This window comes from Garra rufa, chromosome 10, assembly GCF_049309525.1.
Source record: "Garra rufa chromosome 10, GarRuf1.0, whole genome shotgun sequence".
NCBI lineage: Eukaryota > Metazoa > Chordata > Actinopteri > Cypriniformes > Cyprinidae > Garra > Garra rufa.
In genome coordinates, this window is record NC_133370.1 from 30,513,986 (window position 1) to 30,530,634 (window position 16,649).

Genomic DNA, 16,649 nt, shown 5'->3' on the forward strand with positions numbered 1-16,649 from the left:
CCAAAAGCGCCAACAGTGGACATGTGAGCAGCAAAACTGGACCATGGAGCAATGACACTGACTGACCCATTTACCTAGAGTGGCCTGTCCTAACATAGACACAGATATCAGGAACTAGGACTGTTCTGTTTTTTTTTTTTTTTTTTTTTTTTTTAAATGAATGGGGCTGTCTGGACATTGTGACCTGTAGGCCAACTGCCAAAAAAAAAACATTTTACACTAATTTCACTGGGCATAGTACTCTCCACTACTCCTGTACATAATCCTCTTAATGCAGCATGTAATCTGCATGGAGATGATTTTGACATGATGATAACCAATCTTAACATTGAGCTTTTCCCACACATTTAAGCCACACATCTCCATTTCCTTTCCAGTCATATTTATTCGTCATTAGGGGTTCAAGCAGTGTGTTGTAAAAATTGTAATTGTTAAGGTGGCCAAGGATCAACAATCTCCATGTGAAACTGATCAGGCAGACCAAAATGTAAGTCATAGAGACTTGAAACTTGGAGGGATGGTAGTACTCACACCGCGACAACGTCACCAAGGCTCACCCCAATCGGCCTGACGGGGGGGCGCTACAGTGATCAAAAGTGCAAAATCGCACATATAACTGCTAAACAGTTTGTCGTGTCTTATGTCAGTGGAATCCTTGGCTCACGCCGGACAAAATGCAAGTTTCGGATTCATTTGTAAATTTTGGGGTATTTTGCATTTTTTGAAAAACCTACTTTTGCAAAGTACTGTAGTCCTAGGTTTTTTTTGCCCAATCGGAACCAAACCAACGCCAGGAAGATTCTCTGGAAAGTGAATTCGTCAAAAAAAAAAAAAAAACAGCTTTCAACCCTGGTGAAAAAAACAGCTAAAACCAGCCTAGGCTGGTTGGCTGGTTTTAGCTGGTCAACCAGCCTGGTTTTAGCTGGTCATAGCTGGTTGCCAGGCTGGTTTTAGAGGGGTTTTGGCCATTTTTCCAGCCTGGCCAGGCTGGGAGACCAGCTAAAACCAGCTACTTCCAGCTTAAACCAGCTAATACCAGCCAACCACCCTAGGCTGGTTTTAGCTGGTTTTTTCAGCAGGGAATTCTCTGTCACAAAGGGACGCCAAAACGTTCGAAAGGGGCAGGGTTGCCCTTACTAAAACTTTTGAATGGAATGAGATATCTTCGCCAAACTCACAACAGGTATGTAAGAGCTGAAGCTGAGGTCACACACACAAAAAAGCCACAGAGCTTGGCCTCTTGGTGGTGCTATAAGAGGGAAAAAAACATAAAAATGGGCACTGTCTTGGTCCAAAGTGCCACAAGTGTCTGTAAGGACATTTGCATATCTCAAAAATCATGGCCGCCATAGGCTGATGAACTTTGAGCACCTATTTGACAAGATTAACGGAGGTTGATTGGAACGAAACTTGGTGGGCCGGTTTGAGGCAGATATCGCATTTTTCAAGGGCGTACAGGATTGTATAGGCTAATGCGCAGTTTATGACACATATGCACAGTATTCTTATCATACGATAGAGCTCCTATTTCCAAACAGCTTAGCCTCTAGAACCACTGCTGTCAGTCAAACTGTTTGCTAAATGCTTGAGTAAATGTTAAATGTAAAAAAACTACTTTTGCGAACAAGAACTAGGTTTTTTGCTTAATCTGGAAAAAAAACTTCAGTGCAATTCTCTGGACTCTCTAGGTCAATAATTATCAAAAAGAAAGAAAATTACCCTTTGAGAAGCTAAAACGGAATCATTTAGAAATGGCGCCTGTTCAAATATACCCAAAAGCCTATAAAGCCTAAATGAAAACTCAAAACCTGGTGAGCACATACGACTAAGTTTGAGGGAGATCAGACCACAGTTGGCGCTATAACAGTCATAAACTAAAAAACAGATTTCTTGGGTAAATTAACAATTGCAAAAAATGCTTTTTTAATCATTTAAGTGGTTACAGGCTTGCTAAGTAATATGTACTGTCTTTTTTCATGTGCTTAAATGTCTTAAAACACTTGAACCATGGTAATCACTGCTTGCAGCTATATTTATTTCTTATTTGTGCACAAAAAGTAATCTCATAGCTTCTTAAAATGAAGAACACATGGAATATTTGATCAATATCCTTACTAACTTTTGGACCGTAAACATGATAGTTGCGCTGCTCTCTATAGAGGGTCAGAAAGCTCTGGGATTTCAAAGGTATCTTAATTTGTGTTCCGAAAATGAATGAAGGTCTTACGGTCTTTTTCATTTTCGGGTGAACTATCCCTTTAATGGAGAGATATTAGGCATGTTTTACTCTTCAGAAAAATTAACAAAGCTAAATCTAGCCAAAGTAATATTTTTTAAAAAGCACAAAATCTTTGAACGGCTGGATGAGAGACACACAAATTACTCCAAGTTTAAATGGTTTATTAATTTTTGCACCTTTTTTGTACCAAAAGACAAAAAAAATCATTAGGAAATCAGATCTAACAGTTTTAAATACAGAAATGAATGAGATGAAACATTAATTGGTGTTAAAAGTGGCATTATCATCATTGGCTTTTTTAGCATAAAGTAGATACAGATAAGCATCTTCATAAAAACAAGCCTACAGCTTGATGATTGATTCACAACTGGAATGTATGCTTGTCAGGTTTACATGTTAGACACTTACATAAATTGTATAAAAATGCTATAAAAAGGCAAAAGACACAATCCCACTGAAGCACTATGGCTCCATTTAAGATGAGATTTATCTAAGTACTTTCCTTCTATACATATATCTCATGTTCAAGATCTCATCTTTAATAAGCAAGGCATCAAATCAAATTTCAAATCATTCATGATGAACTAAGCACTGTGCCATGAGCTTTCAGCACAGTTCACAATATAGAAGTCTAATTAACCTGTTCTCATGACATTAACCATATCATCTTCAAATATCACTTCAGGCTTTGATAGCAATAAAAAAAACTAAAAGGAGAGAGAGAGAATGAAAAATCTATTTACATAGTAATTATGCAATATGCAAAGGCTTTATGTTGCTTTTGGCAACTTTATACAAGCATCCATCAGAGTTTCTCTCCTCTGCACCTAAACAGATGAACATCAGTTAAACACAATGTCAGTTTGAGGACAGGAGAGATGCCGACACCCTTCAGTTCTTAGTTAATGCCTCTATAAACGGGCTCCATTCATTCTTCTCTGGGTCATACACCTCCATGGTGTTGAGAAACTCATTCCCATCAAAGCCGCCGACCGCACAGACAACACCGTTCAGCACAGCCAGCCCAGCGTTGCTCCGTGCTGATGTCATGCTACCCAGCATCCTCCACTCGTTCTTGGCTGGGTCATAGACCTCCACACAGCGCAGAGCGTGAGAGCCATCAAAGCCTCCAACCACAAACAGCTTTCCTGAAAACAGATGGAAATTACTTAAAAGGCGAACCCTAAATGTGACAAGTTTCAGTTATTTTCCTACCAGTGAAACTTTAGAACCCTCTCAGAATAAACAGCCATCTACAGGCCTTCTATTTTTCCACCATTAAGGAAATAGTTCACCCAAATATTTAAATTTGCTGAAAATGTCCCCTCAGGCCATCCAAGATGTAGATGAGTTTCTTTTTTTGGAGACATTTAGCATTACATCTCCTGGATTACTCAATGGATCTTCTGTAGTGAATGTCTGAATGAGAGTTCAAACAGCTGATGAAAACGTCACAATCTCGTGAAGCAAAAGCGTGTTTGTAAAGTGTTTTATGTCTGGGAAAAAATTGAGTCACCTATCCAAAATTGTGCTTTCTCCAGTGAAATAGTAATCTCATATCAACCAGGAAAGAAATATGCACAGAAAAGTTGCAATAATGGTCAAAAACAAATATGTTGGTGAACTTTTTCACTGGAAGAAGCATTATTATGGCTTATGGGCTCATATTTTGGCCAAAAACTATTCGCGATACACAATTTGAAGTCCATATCTGAAATGAAATGATTCACAATAAGCGATCCGATTGGAGCGTTTTGAAACATTTCATTTTCATTTTCATTTTCGATCAATTTTGTGGAATGATTCAAGCAGTCCCCATCTGAATCAAATGATTATACAGAAAGTTTTAAACTAAATCAAATGATTCGTCAGCACACTCCAAAGTCCCAATCTAAATCAAATGGTTCATGATTTGTGATTTGAAGTCCCGATCTGAATCAAATTACTTGCAATTCACTATCCGGTTGGAGCGCGTTGAAACTGAATCATTTTGTGATGCAATGGTTTAACTGAATTTTAAAAAGCTCAGTTTCACTCATCACTACACATGCTTTTTAAAGTCAATACAAGCAATGTTGAAAAATGAATGGCTCTTAATTTGATATGTTTTTCTGCTAGAGAATCACGAGTTTGCTTTAGTTAGTTAGCTTTATTGATGGATTTTTTTTTATTACAAAAAGTTTATGACTGGAGTCATGTGGGTTACTTGAGGATTATTGTGATGGTTTTATCAGCTGTTTCGACGGTTCATACAGACACTGTAAAATGAAATCACAAGACTTAAGGACTTTTCAAGCACTACTTTTTAGATTTAAGGACTTCAGGGATCTCACTTAGGGTTTGATGTTTTCCACTGTTTGAGATCTGAAATCTGGATCTGAAACAAATGATTTGCGATACGTGCTCCAAAGTCCCGAATTGATTTGCAAACACACACACCGAATCCCCGATCTGAAAAATTTATTTGTGAACCATCATTTTAGATAAGAACTCAGAGTGTGTATTTAGATCGGGACTTCCATGAATTGAATGATCCGCGAAGTCCCGATCTGAATCAAATGAGTTGCAAGCACACTCCGAAGTCCTGGTCAACATCAAGTGGTTTGTAATACATGATTTGAAATCCCTGATCTAAATCACATGATTTGCAAACGATCATTTCAGATCAGGACCTGGAGCGGAGAATGCAAATCATTCAATTTGCAGAATGATTTGCAAAGTCTCGATCTTAAATCAAATTATTTGCGATACGCAAAGTTCTGATCTAAATCAAAAGATCTGCAAGCACGTTCCGAAGTCCCAATCTAAATCATCATTTCAGATCAGGACTCATAGTGTGGAATGCGAATCATTCCGCAAATTGAATTCCCAATATTAATAAAAATGATTCACAAAGATCCAATCTAAATCAGTTGATTCACGATACACAATTTGAAGTCCGGATCTGAAATCAGATGATTCACAATACGCAATCCGATTGGAGCATGTTGAAAAAGTGAATTATTTTGCGATGCAAAGGTCAATTTGTTTTACGACTCAAGGACTTTTCCAAGTACCTCTTCATGAATATTTTCAAGGGATTTCAAGGCCTTAAATTTCAAACAGTCAAATTTGAATACTTTAAGCACTTTAAAGCGGTCATCGGATGCAAAACTAACTTTTACATTTTGTTTGAACATTAATGCGTGTTGGCAGTTTGTGTACACAACCACCCTACAATGATAAAATCCACCCAGTGGTATTTTTTTAATCTTTAAAAGTAATATCCTCTTTTTAAAATCAGGTCATTCTCAGCTTCTTGTCATTCTGACAGCACATAGTTGATTGACATGAGTTGAGCGCCTTCCCTTAGACCTGCCCTCACCGAGCTGAAACAGTCCGAATACGATCGCCATTGTGTCGACTCAGTGCAGAGGAAGACTCTAATTGAGCGATTGAGGTGTTCTGTTGTTGGATGTAATAATGAACACAGCAGTAGTCATTTACTCCCGACATCTGAGCCGCTGAAGACAGAGAATTAACGTTACTTTCGGTTTTAAAAGGAAAGCGCAGATCCCGATCTACATATGCGCCTATGTTCGTGTGAATCATTCGTGATGCAGATTCACCCACAGCAGAAGTGAGTATAAGGGTTTTTTTATGCATCTTTGCAAATGGCCTTTCTTAATAATGTGCTTGTTGGCAAGTTTCGCTGATAAACGCAGCTAAACATTACAGCTGGTAATCCCACAGCAGAGAGGGGTAAGCAGAGCTCATTTGCATTTAAAGGGCCCATGCAATAAAATTAGCTGATATTTTGCAGAGCTGGTTTTAACAAGGTAAAAAGGTGTTTTTTTTACATTACTATTGAGTATTTTTAACCAAAGTATATTACAGACTTATTAAGACCCTAAAGATTGATGTGTGTGGAAAATGGGCATCTGATGACCCCTTTAAGCACCTTTTACAAACCCTGTGTTCTGACTCTCATTCTGATGGCACCCATTCACTCCAGAGGATGCATTGTTGAGCAAGTGATGTAATGCTATATTTTCAGTATTTTTTGGGTGAACTATTTTTTAAACACAGTCTCCCTTTACCTTCATACACAGCCACACCAGCTCCACGACGGGCCACGTTCATGGGGGCCACCAAGGTCCATGTGTTGTTTGCCGGGTTGTAGCGCTCTACTGAGTTTAAGCAGTTCCAGGACTCAGCGCCACCAATCACGTACACAAATCCATTTAGCTCGCACACTGCCGCCTGGTGCCTCCCTAAACACAGACAAGAAACAATGTACATGGTGAATCACATATTTAGGGTTTTACAAAACTGATAAAATACAAAATATAAAATTTAATTGACATACTAATGTTGAGCGGTGCACAACTGGTCCACATTTTTGTCACTGGGTCAAAGGAGTCACAATTCTTCAAGCCCTTTTGGCCACAAGGATCAGATCCACCCACCACAAAAAGCTTGTTTTGCAAAGAGCACACACCTAAAAAGAAACAGAAAGACATTATTCACCCCTTTAATGTCCCTACTAGGACTAGTGATATTGCTTGAAGAAAAGGCTTGTTTAAATCACAAATTTAATACAGCATTGCCTACCTGCATTGCAGCGGTTGGTGCGGAGCTCAGGAACCTGAATCCACTCGTCAGCCTTGGGGTTATACATTTCTCCACAGCTCAGCTCATCTGAGTGTCCATTGGAGCCACCCATCACATACAGCTCACCCTTAGAGAAAAACATTCATTTAGCTTTAATGGCAGATGCACCAAAGCTGCTTTAGGATCGGAAATTACACTATGTCTTTACCATTAGCACAGCCATCTGGAAGCGAGCTCTTGGAGTGCGCATGGGAGCGATGAAAGTCCAGCAGTCCTTCTTTGGGTCATAACACTCCACAGTCCTCAAGCACTCTTCTCTGTTATAGCCACCTGGACAGATAACAATACCTACATCAGATTTGCACACCTAGCTCCTGTTTCCATCTTATGTCATGCTACACATGTTGCTTTCATTTTGTATTTGTTTTTCCCCAGCTCCACTACTATAAACACTCCAAATGTTTGTTTTGCAAAATTTGCATGAATGATATTACAAGGCACACTTGGCATCTACGCGTGTTCTGCTCTGGTAATGGGTAAAAACAAGAGCAGCAAAAACGGAAAAATGACTAAATATGTAAACAAAAAAAAGCACTTTAAATACATTGACGCTACCCTGTAATTAAAGGCTAAATGCAAGTTATTGCATTCTACTATAACTAAGCCCTTTAGTTTCCTTTAAGGACTACTTTATCAGTCTCTGGGCTTTTATACCTGCAGCAATGAGCTTGTTGTCCAGTTCTGCGGTTCCCAGGCCTGAGCGAGCGTAATGCATGGGCTTCAACAGCTTCTCCTGTAGATCTTCTGGTTGAGCCTCAAAGCTCGGGCTCTTCAGTGCACATGGTGTAACAGATGGGGATGTATGAGGACTGGTGCGGCCATGCAGAGAGATCACACACAGCACACCTCTCAGAACAGCCAGACACAGGTAAGTGTTGTCTAGAAAAGAGCAGACAGAAAGGCTTAGCCCCTTGACATCCAATTTAAATAAATAAATCACAAGACTTATTCCAAACTTTTGACAGATAGTGAAATCTGTTCTAAATGTTAATTTTTAAATGTAAAAAAAAAGAAAAGATATTACTCAGTAATATCTAAGTTAACTTTTCTATTTAAATATATTTGAAATAGTAATTTATTCCTGTGATGTAAAAACTGAATTTTCAGCAGCCATTACTCCAGTCAGTCTCACATTACCCTTCAGAACTCATTCTAACATATTGGGCCCTATGAAAAGATTTTTTTCTTAAATTCAGTTTTACTTCTACCAAATTCTACAAATTTTTTTAGATTTAATTTTAATGATTTATTGACCATTATTTTACTTTATTTTATTTTTATCCAGGAATACCCTGTTGTGTACTTACAGTTTTCTAGTAAATAAAGTCTGGTAATTGTTTTCCCCCCTTCATTTTAATTATTCTGAATTTCATTTAAATTTTTCTAGACTCTGTTTTAATGGTTGTAATTTTTTTTTTTTTTTTTTTTTTTTAGAAATACTGTGTTGTTTACTTCCATTTTCCTTAAATAGTAGTACTATCATTACATTACGTAATATATTTCTGACACAGTTTCTTAAAGTTAAACCAAACTTTTATTTTGACAGGTTGCTGTGAGGACCTTTAAGTTTCTGTCTGTATATGATATGCTGACAGTTTTTTCTAGAGAATGTGTTAATGTACTTATATATTGAGGCAGCAGAGGCTGAAAACATTGTGAGCATCATGCATGCTTCAGTATGTGTAATAAACAACCATGTGCCTGTGCCATTCATCCACACAGAGACATGCAGAACAGGCAGGATTCATATTTTGTCTAAATATTCACAGACACACGTTAAGTGTACCTACCTGACCTACTTCTAATGTATTCATCCAAAATTCAACAGTTTTTGTGACATGACTTTATACTGTAAATTTCATTTTTATGACTGGATTCAAAGGACCCTAAACATACTTAGTGGACTTGGTAAAGATAAAATGTTACTAAGAAACGTAGGTTAAATAAATGCCATTTTATGATAAGGAAAAAACAAAACAAACAAAAAAAAAAAAAAAAAAAAAAAAACAATCACCACTAACACAAATTATGAACCACAACCGTTTTAAACACTAATATGAAAATCATTATTACTGACTGTAAACAACACATAACATTTTAAAACATAAAGAAAAAAAAAATTCAGAAAGTGAAAAGCTGGTCAGATGTAGCACTGTAGACTTACTGGTGGTTTTCTCTGATGCAATATACTTCCATTCGTGCTTGCTGAACTGGCTGTTGGAGGGAGAGAGGCTGCCAGAGGCACCTGAGCTCATCTCGTCTCTCTCTCGAGGAGGCTTCTTCTGCAAAACCAAACCAGGCACCTCTAATCCTGCCCAAACTTCATCCCCTAACTCTACTGCATGCATACAGACTTAGAGCCAAAGTCTAAACCCATTCCATCCAGTGCCAATACCACCATTTAATGGGTCTTCCACAGTGCACAGAACTACATCTAACTCCATTTAAGTGCACACCACTTGAAACTTATTAAAATGGGAGCCATGCTATACTACAGAAGACAATGCAATGCATCGCACTGTAAGGGGAGGACTGAAAACCAGTCAGGTACCTGCACAAACTGGATGTGGTCATCCTCAGGGCTGCAGACCTCGGCCTGCCCCTCAAGCAGGCTCCCATCATGCAATTTGTGATCTGCTGAGTAGTACAGCGTTTGCACCTGCAACAACAAAACACCAACAAGACCCATGTGGGTGTTTCCATAACAAGAACAAAGCAATGTTCTGCCTTGTTCCTTGAAGCAGTGCTATGAGGGAGGTCCTTGACAACAGCGTGCTGCCCGGACCTTGAGGGAGCCGTGACCTTTCACATGTCTACAGTCACTGTGATTGTGGAAAGTGCTGGAAGGGAGAGATCATTCCTATTATAAGTAACTTCGCTTTGGGTCAAAGAGCTATCTAAACAAATGAGCGCAGCGCAGTGGGATTGGAAAAAAGTTGCAAGGCTCTCAGGAACAGTGCACACAGATGGGAGCACATGGCTTTTGGTAGGTTGACTTAGTACCACTGATGGTTGGGATCTTGCATTCTTCTTCAGGACTGGACAAATCTGCTGTTGATGTGCATTACTAAACCTACAGAAGAAATGGGGAGATCAATGGGGAGGAGCAGCCATTAGAATCAGATTGATAATAGTCCAGAAAGCCCTGCTGAGGAGAAACTGTTGAGTTACAAAAGACATTTCAGGACAATACAGTCCAGGGATAGAAAAAGAAGGGGGGAAAACAGACTTAACCATCGGCTCACCTGGAAAACCAGTTTTTCAGTATTTTGAGGAGCACGTACTGCAAAATTTACAAGGTTAAGGGCAAAAACTCTGGGGAGCAGGGAAGGTGGGGAACTCTGGGTAAACCACTGATTAGATGTTTAGGAGATTTGAGCAAAGTGAAAGGAATGGGTAATGAAAAAGCCATAATACTGACCTCTTCCATTAGTTTTTCCAGGGGACCTCCGTTCTTCCACAAGCTGCGCTGCACCCAGCTTATCACTTTTGAGTACAGTTTGCCATTACCTGGCAAGTTCAGGTTGTCCTCTAGCATAACCTCCAGCTATACAGAAACAATTACACATGGTATTAAAATAAAATAAATGTAAATAACGTGTATATACACTACCAGTCAAAAGTATTTGAGCAGTAAATTTCGAATGTTTTAAATTAAATCTCTTTTGCGCACCAAGCCTGCATTTATTTGATCCAATGTACTGCAAAAACAGTAACATTTTTAAATATTTGTGCAATTTAAAACATCCATTTTCTATTTTAATATATTTTAAAATGCAATTTATTCCAGTGATTTCAAAACTTCATCATTACTCTAGTCACATGATCCTTCGGAAATCATTATATTCTGATTTGCTGCTCAAAAACAGTAGTAGTAGATTTTTTTTCTCAGGTTTCTCATATGAATAAAAAGTTCAAAAGAGCAGCTTTTATCTGAAATGAAAATCTTTTGTAACATTATAAATGTCTTTATCATCACTTTTGATTTATTTAAAGCATCTTTGCTAAATAAAAGTATTCATTTCTTTAATGCATTTCCCCTCAAAAATAAATAAAATTATACTGACTCCAAGCTTTTGAATGGTATAGTGTCCAATGTTATAATGTGTATAACCTTTTTTATTTAAGATAAAGGCCAATCTATAGATCTTTCTATTCGTCAAAGAATCCTGAACAAAAAAAAAAAAAAGTCAACCATTTTAAATATTGATAATACTACTAATAAAAACGGTTTCTTGAGCAGCAAGTCAGCATAATGATGTAATGAGTAATGATGCTGAAAACTTAACTTTGATCACAAATATAAACTACCTTTTAAATATATTTTCAAATTGATTACAGTTATTTTAAATAGTAAAAATATATCAAATTTTACAGTTTTTTTGCCGCACTTTGGATCAAATAAATGCTGGCTAGGTGAGAGAATGCTTAAAAAAAAAAACATTAAAAATCTTACTGCTCAAAAACTTTTGACTGGTAGTGTATATTTTATATAATATATATTTACATACTTTGAGCCGAGGAAGTTTGAGGAAGTCATCCTGTTCTGAGATCTCCTGAAGATGGTCCTGTATAAACGCATCAGTCTTGCCCAGAAGCCGGCCATCAGCCATTTTACTGGCAAAGTTGCGATATGAAATGGCACTCTGGGAGTCCATTTTTGATAGTAGGTAGTCTCCACAGATCTGCAAACAGGATTCAGGAGATAAGGGGACTATACAGTAATATATAAATGAGAGAACTACAATGTAAATGTCTGGACATACCTGTTTGACCCTCTCTAATTTAAGCTTCTTTGCTGCAGAATACACATCACTAACCAGGTCTTTATCTGCCTTTAGTCTGTCAACAAGAGATTATGGGAATAAATGAAACCAGTATGTCCTTGAAATGATCAATGTGTAAAGTTAAGTATGTGTAAATAAACTTAAAAGTAAAGTTAAATATATGTACTGGGCTGTGTAGGCATAGTTGAGCAAGATCTCCATAGCATCAGGGTTGAGGTCATCGAATTTTACTAGTGAAACCCCACCCTGTGGCTCAGTGTCACTGTTGAAAATCTCAAATAGATAAGGACTGCAGCAGGCCAGCACAGCCTTATGGGCCATCAGCTCATGTCCACAGACCTGCAGAAGGACAAGTATGTTGTCAGTACAGATTTGTGCTACAGAAAACCTTTATCTACAGTTCAAACAAATAAGAAATGAATAATTTATTGAGCAAGGACAGATTTAATTGATCAAAAGTGCTTGTAAAAAAACATTTATAATGTTACAAAACATTTTTACACTACCAGTCAGGAGTTTTTGAACAGTAAGTTTGTTAATGATTTTTAAAGAAGTCTCTTCTTTTCACCAAGACTGGATTTATTTGATTCAAAATTTAGCAAAAAAAAAAAAAAAAATTTTACCATTTAAAATAACTGCTTTCTATCGGAACACAATAGAATACAAAATAGAATACAAAAAAAATCAATTTATTCCTGTGATCAAAGTCAGATGTTCAACATCATTACCCCAGTCTTCAGTGTCACATGATCCTTCAGAAATCATTCTAAAATGCTGATTTTCAAATGATAATTTATTATTATCAACATTTAAAACAGTTAAGTACATTTGATGTATGATTTAAATCGATCAAAACTGATAAAAACATTTTTAATGTTACAAAAGATTTCTATTTCAGATAAACACTGTTTTTCTGAACTTTCTATTCATGAAAGAAACCTGAAAAAAATTCTACTCAGCTGTTTTTAGCTTAATGGTTTTTTTAAGCAGCAAATTAGAATATTAGAATGATTTATTAAAGGATCATGTGACTGGAGTAATGATGCTTAAAATTCAGCTTTGAAATCACAGGAAGAAAATGCATTTTAAAATATATTCAAATAGAAAACAGTTATTTTAAATAGTAAAATACTTCAAAATTGTACTGTTTGCTGTGCTTTAGATTAAATACATGCAGACTTGGTGAGCAAGAGACCTTCTAAAAAAATAAATGAGTAAATAAAAACATTAAAAAATCTTATCAAAAACTTTTGACTGGTAGTGCATTTAAAAAAAAAAAAAAATCAGTATTTTAACCCCACTATTTATCACAAAATTCTAGAAAATGTATGGTTTCCAGAAAAATAAGCAGCATAACCATTTTCCACAATGATAATAATAATAGAAAATGTTTTTTGAAACCGGCTGCTGGAAATTCAGCTTTGCTTTCACAGAAATAAATATACTAAAACAGAAAGCAGTAAGAATATTTAAAAATATTCCTGTTTTTCTGTATTTTTAATCAAGTAAATGGTACCTAAGTGAGCATACGAGACAAAAAAAAAAACGTTTATTTTTTTTCATGAAACAAAGATTACAGGTCTTACCTGGAGCCTGACGTCACAAAACTGGCCACTTTTACGCAAAGCATTCATCTTGGCCACAGTAGAATCAAGGAAGCTCTCATCTTCAAATATTAAATATCCGTTGGGAGTCATTTTGATGGATCTATCAAAGTCAAGCAAACATAGCAAAATGAGAACGACCGCTTTGTATTCAAACACCGTTTATGAGAAGACCCACACAGAACCTATAGCATTTTGTACCCAGTTTCTGCAATTACACTGTCGGGATATCTGTGAAATGGATTTAAGTATAGTGTAAAATATGTTAAATTGAGCTGAGGAATGCATCCTCAAAAACAGCTAAATATTTAATAAGAACATGTAAGGAGGTGGGGATGTGAAAAGCTCTCTGAAATTCTTCAGAAATGCCCACAGATTCCATGCATGTCTGGTAAGTAGACACACTTACCAAACAGGTGTAACAGAAGAACAGTCTTGCTCTAAGGCACTTTAGCAGAGGGTACCGCACACAGATGTTTCTGGATAAGAGGCAGTGGCTCAAACCTCCCGTGACAGATCGTGTCTGATGTCACTCAGTGGGTTAAAGTATAAACGTTCTACCGCCTTGATTACACATGATGACCTGAAGAAGTGAAAGATAAACGCATTTAACACAACCATGACAATTCAAAATTAGCAAATAAGGTTCAAATCAGCATATAAGAATGATTTCTTAAGAACTATGCAACACTGAAGACTCCAGTAATGACTGCTGGAAAAATCACAAAAATAAACTACATTTAAAGGGGACAAAATTGTAAATTCTGTCATTAATTACTCACCCTAATGTTGTTAAAAACCCGTAAGACCTTTGTTGTTCTTCAGAACACAAATTAAGTTATTTTTGTTGAAATGTCTAACCCTACACAGACAGCAAAGGTCCTTCCACGTTCAAGGCCCAGAAAGGTGCCAAGAACTTTGACATCAGTGGTTCAACCGTAACTTTACGAAGCTACGAGAATACTTCTTTCTATTTTGTTGATGTTCTTGGTACCTTTCTGGACCTTAAACGTAGTAGGACCCTTGCTGATTATGGAGGGTCAGAAAGCTCTCAGATTTCATTAAAAATATCTTAATTTGTGTTCAAAAGATGAACAAAGGTCTTACGGGTTTGGAACGACATGGGGGCGAGTAATTAATGACAGAAATTTCATTTTTAGGTGAACTATCCCTTTAAAATATATTCAAACAGAAAACCGTTTAAAATGTTTATAATTCCACAATATTACTGTTTTTACTGTATTTGTGATCAAACAAAGGCAGCCTTGTTAAACATAAGAGACTTCTTTGGAAAAAATTAACAACCCCAGCACAAACATTGACACAAAAAAACAAAACATTATATTAACCCAGTCAGTGTTCACACAGCTTTTCACCATTGAATACTTTCACGTTTTTCTGTAGTTTTAGATTTCTATAAATATTTTACAACTCTATTTGACTAGAAAGTTCTGTATTGATTAGAGAAAAACCCCTGTCTTTTCCAGGCCTGGAAAATCCCAATTAAACCACTCTGATATTTCTAGATTTTCCAAGACTGTGGGAAGCCTGAATAGCCTCATTTACAGAAACTGTAGCCACCAACTTGTATTTTTTGGTCCATATCAATATGCCCGGTTCATATTATTGCTTCCTACAACTTTAACTGCAAGGATAAACAATTGCAACATTATTTACAAAACACTAATTGGTGTTCTAAACCTTATGCAGTACATTTAATGTCCATAAGTAAGAAAAAAGCATCTAGGAGAAAAAAAGCCGTTAATGCGAACAGCTTTTTTTTGTATATATTTCCGGGTTTGATGTTTGTTGAAGGCGCGCAAGACAGCACACGCGACCGGGAGCGCGAGGAGGAACTGCTCTTTCTAGATTAAACCAGTACCGCTGAAAAAAAACACACGTGACCTCTCACAATCGTAAATTGAAAACAACAATCTGCAATATAAACATCACGTATCAGGTCTGTAGTGGTTCAGCGGGTCACGTGACAAAAACAAGATACATTTACTGTATACTTATTCAGGTATCAGTATTTTTTTGTAAACAATTAATTAGAAATACCTTAAAACAGCTAGCTGTGTTGTTAAACGGTCGGTTCACACGAAACAAAAACTGCGTCATTTATTCACCCAAAAGTTTCCAGAACCCAAATGACTTTCATTCTTCTGTGGAACTGAAAGAAAATGTGATTTTAGACAGAACGACAGCCTCAGTCACCACTTTCATTGCATCATTCTGCCTTACAATTAAAGTAAATGGTGACTGAGGCTGTCGTTGTTGTTTCTAACCCCTCATTTTGATTCAGTTCCAAAGAAAAAATAATTTTACTTCCATTTTCATCTTTAAGTTAACTACCTCTTTAACGATAATCGGACATCGCATTGTACAGTAGTAAACGGTCTGGACGGTTAAAGTTGTATTAATCTCATCTGTGAGAAGCGGTCTGTTTCAGAGATGAAGCTGAGTCTTACTCAAACAACCGTATGTCATCTGGACATAAAACTGAAAAAAAAAAATGTTATTACTCATTCTCAGACGAAATTCAAGCTGTAGGACAAACGTTAAGGTAAAACTGCAAACAGCCACTAAAGCATGGCTTTTCCTCAAACAACACTTGACTGTTACAACACAAACAGGAATTTTCTGATCACGTCGCCAGCTCGACTAACTTTAACACCCACCTGCTTTGATTTTCAAACACAACCAAAGATAAATCTCTTACCGACTTCCTTCGTCTGTTTAGGATGAAGAACATAATTTATATTTAGAAAGAAGTAGTTATCAATCCGAAGAACCGCCGTTAACGAAATGTACCAAATGACACCGAAGTGCGCGCGCTTAACTATGCTGCGTCACTGATGACGACAGTATTACACCATGATGGGAGGGGCAAACAATGGAGCTGCTCGTCTCTAACTTGCTTGTGATATGATACTTTATAAGTTCGGTAAATGTTTCTAAAAAGATGACTTGTATTGTAACAGAATCTGTGTGAAAAGAAACGCGTTGGTTGTGTGAATATGCACTGAGTGTGACTGGCTGTATGTCACCAGGTATTATTCAGTTTAATCACAGCAGCCCAGTTCTTGCCCGCCAGCAACCACAGCACAGTGCAGTTCATTCATGCAGAACAGATGTGTGCTGACACTGGCTACATAAATATTTTAGGTGTCACACTTTGGAACTGGAGCAAATGCTTGGGGTTGTATGATAGTGTTGTTGTGTCATTTATATCTCCTGAATCACACACACACACACACACACACACACACACACACACACACACACACACACACACACACACACACACACACACACACATATATATATATATATATGTGTGTGTGTGTGTGTGTGTGTGTGTGA

General features: G+C 37.1%; 1 protein-coding gene across 1 annotated transcript; it reads right to left on the reverse strand.

The window, feature by feature from the left end:
- Positions 1-2,383: 2,383 nt before the first annotated feature.
- On the reverse strand, positions 2,384-16,140 carry ivns1abpb (influenza virus NS1A binding protein b). The gene is made up of 15 exons (XM_073849222.1): positions 16,006-16,140; positions 13,693-13,866; positions 13,266-13,386; positions 11,846-12,018; positions 11,659-11,734; positions 11,404-11,577; positions 10,314-10,439; positions 9,444-9,551; positions 9,057-9,174; positions 7,547-7,771; positions 7,041-7,162; positions 6,833-6,959; positions 6,588-6,719; positions 6,319-6,492; positions 2,384-3,387 (listed from the first exon to the last, which is right to left on the reverse strand). The coding sequence occupies exons 3-15, from the start codon at positions 13,374-13,376 to the stop codon at positions 3,131-3,133; spliced, it is 1,923 nt and encodes a 640-aa protein (XP_073705323.1). The 5' UTR covers positions 13,377-13,386; positions 13,693-13,866; positions 16,006-16,140; the 3' UTR covers positions 2,384-3,130.
- Between the last annotated feature and the right edge of the window lie 509 nt (positions 16,141-16,649).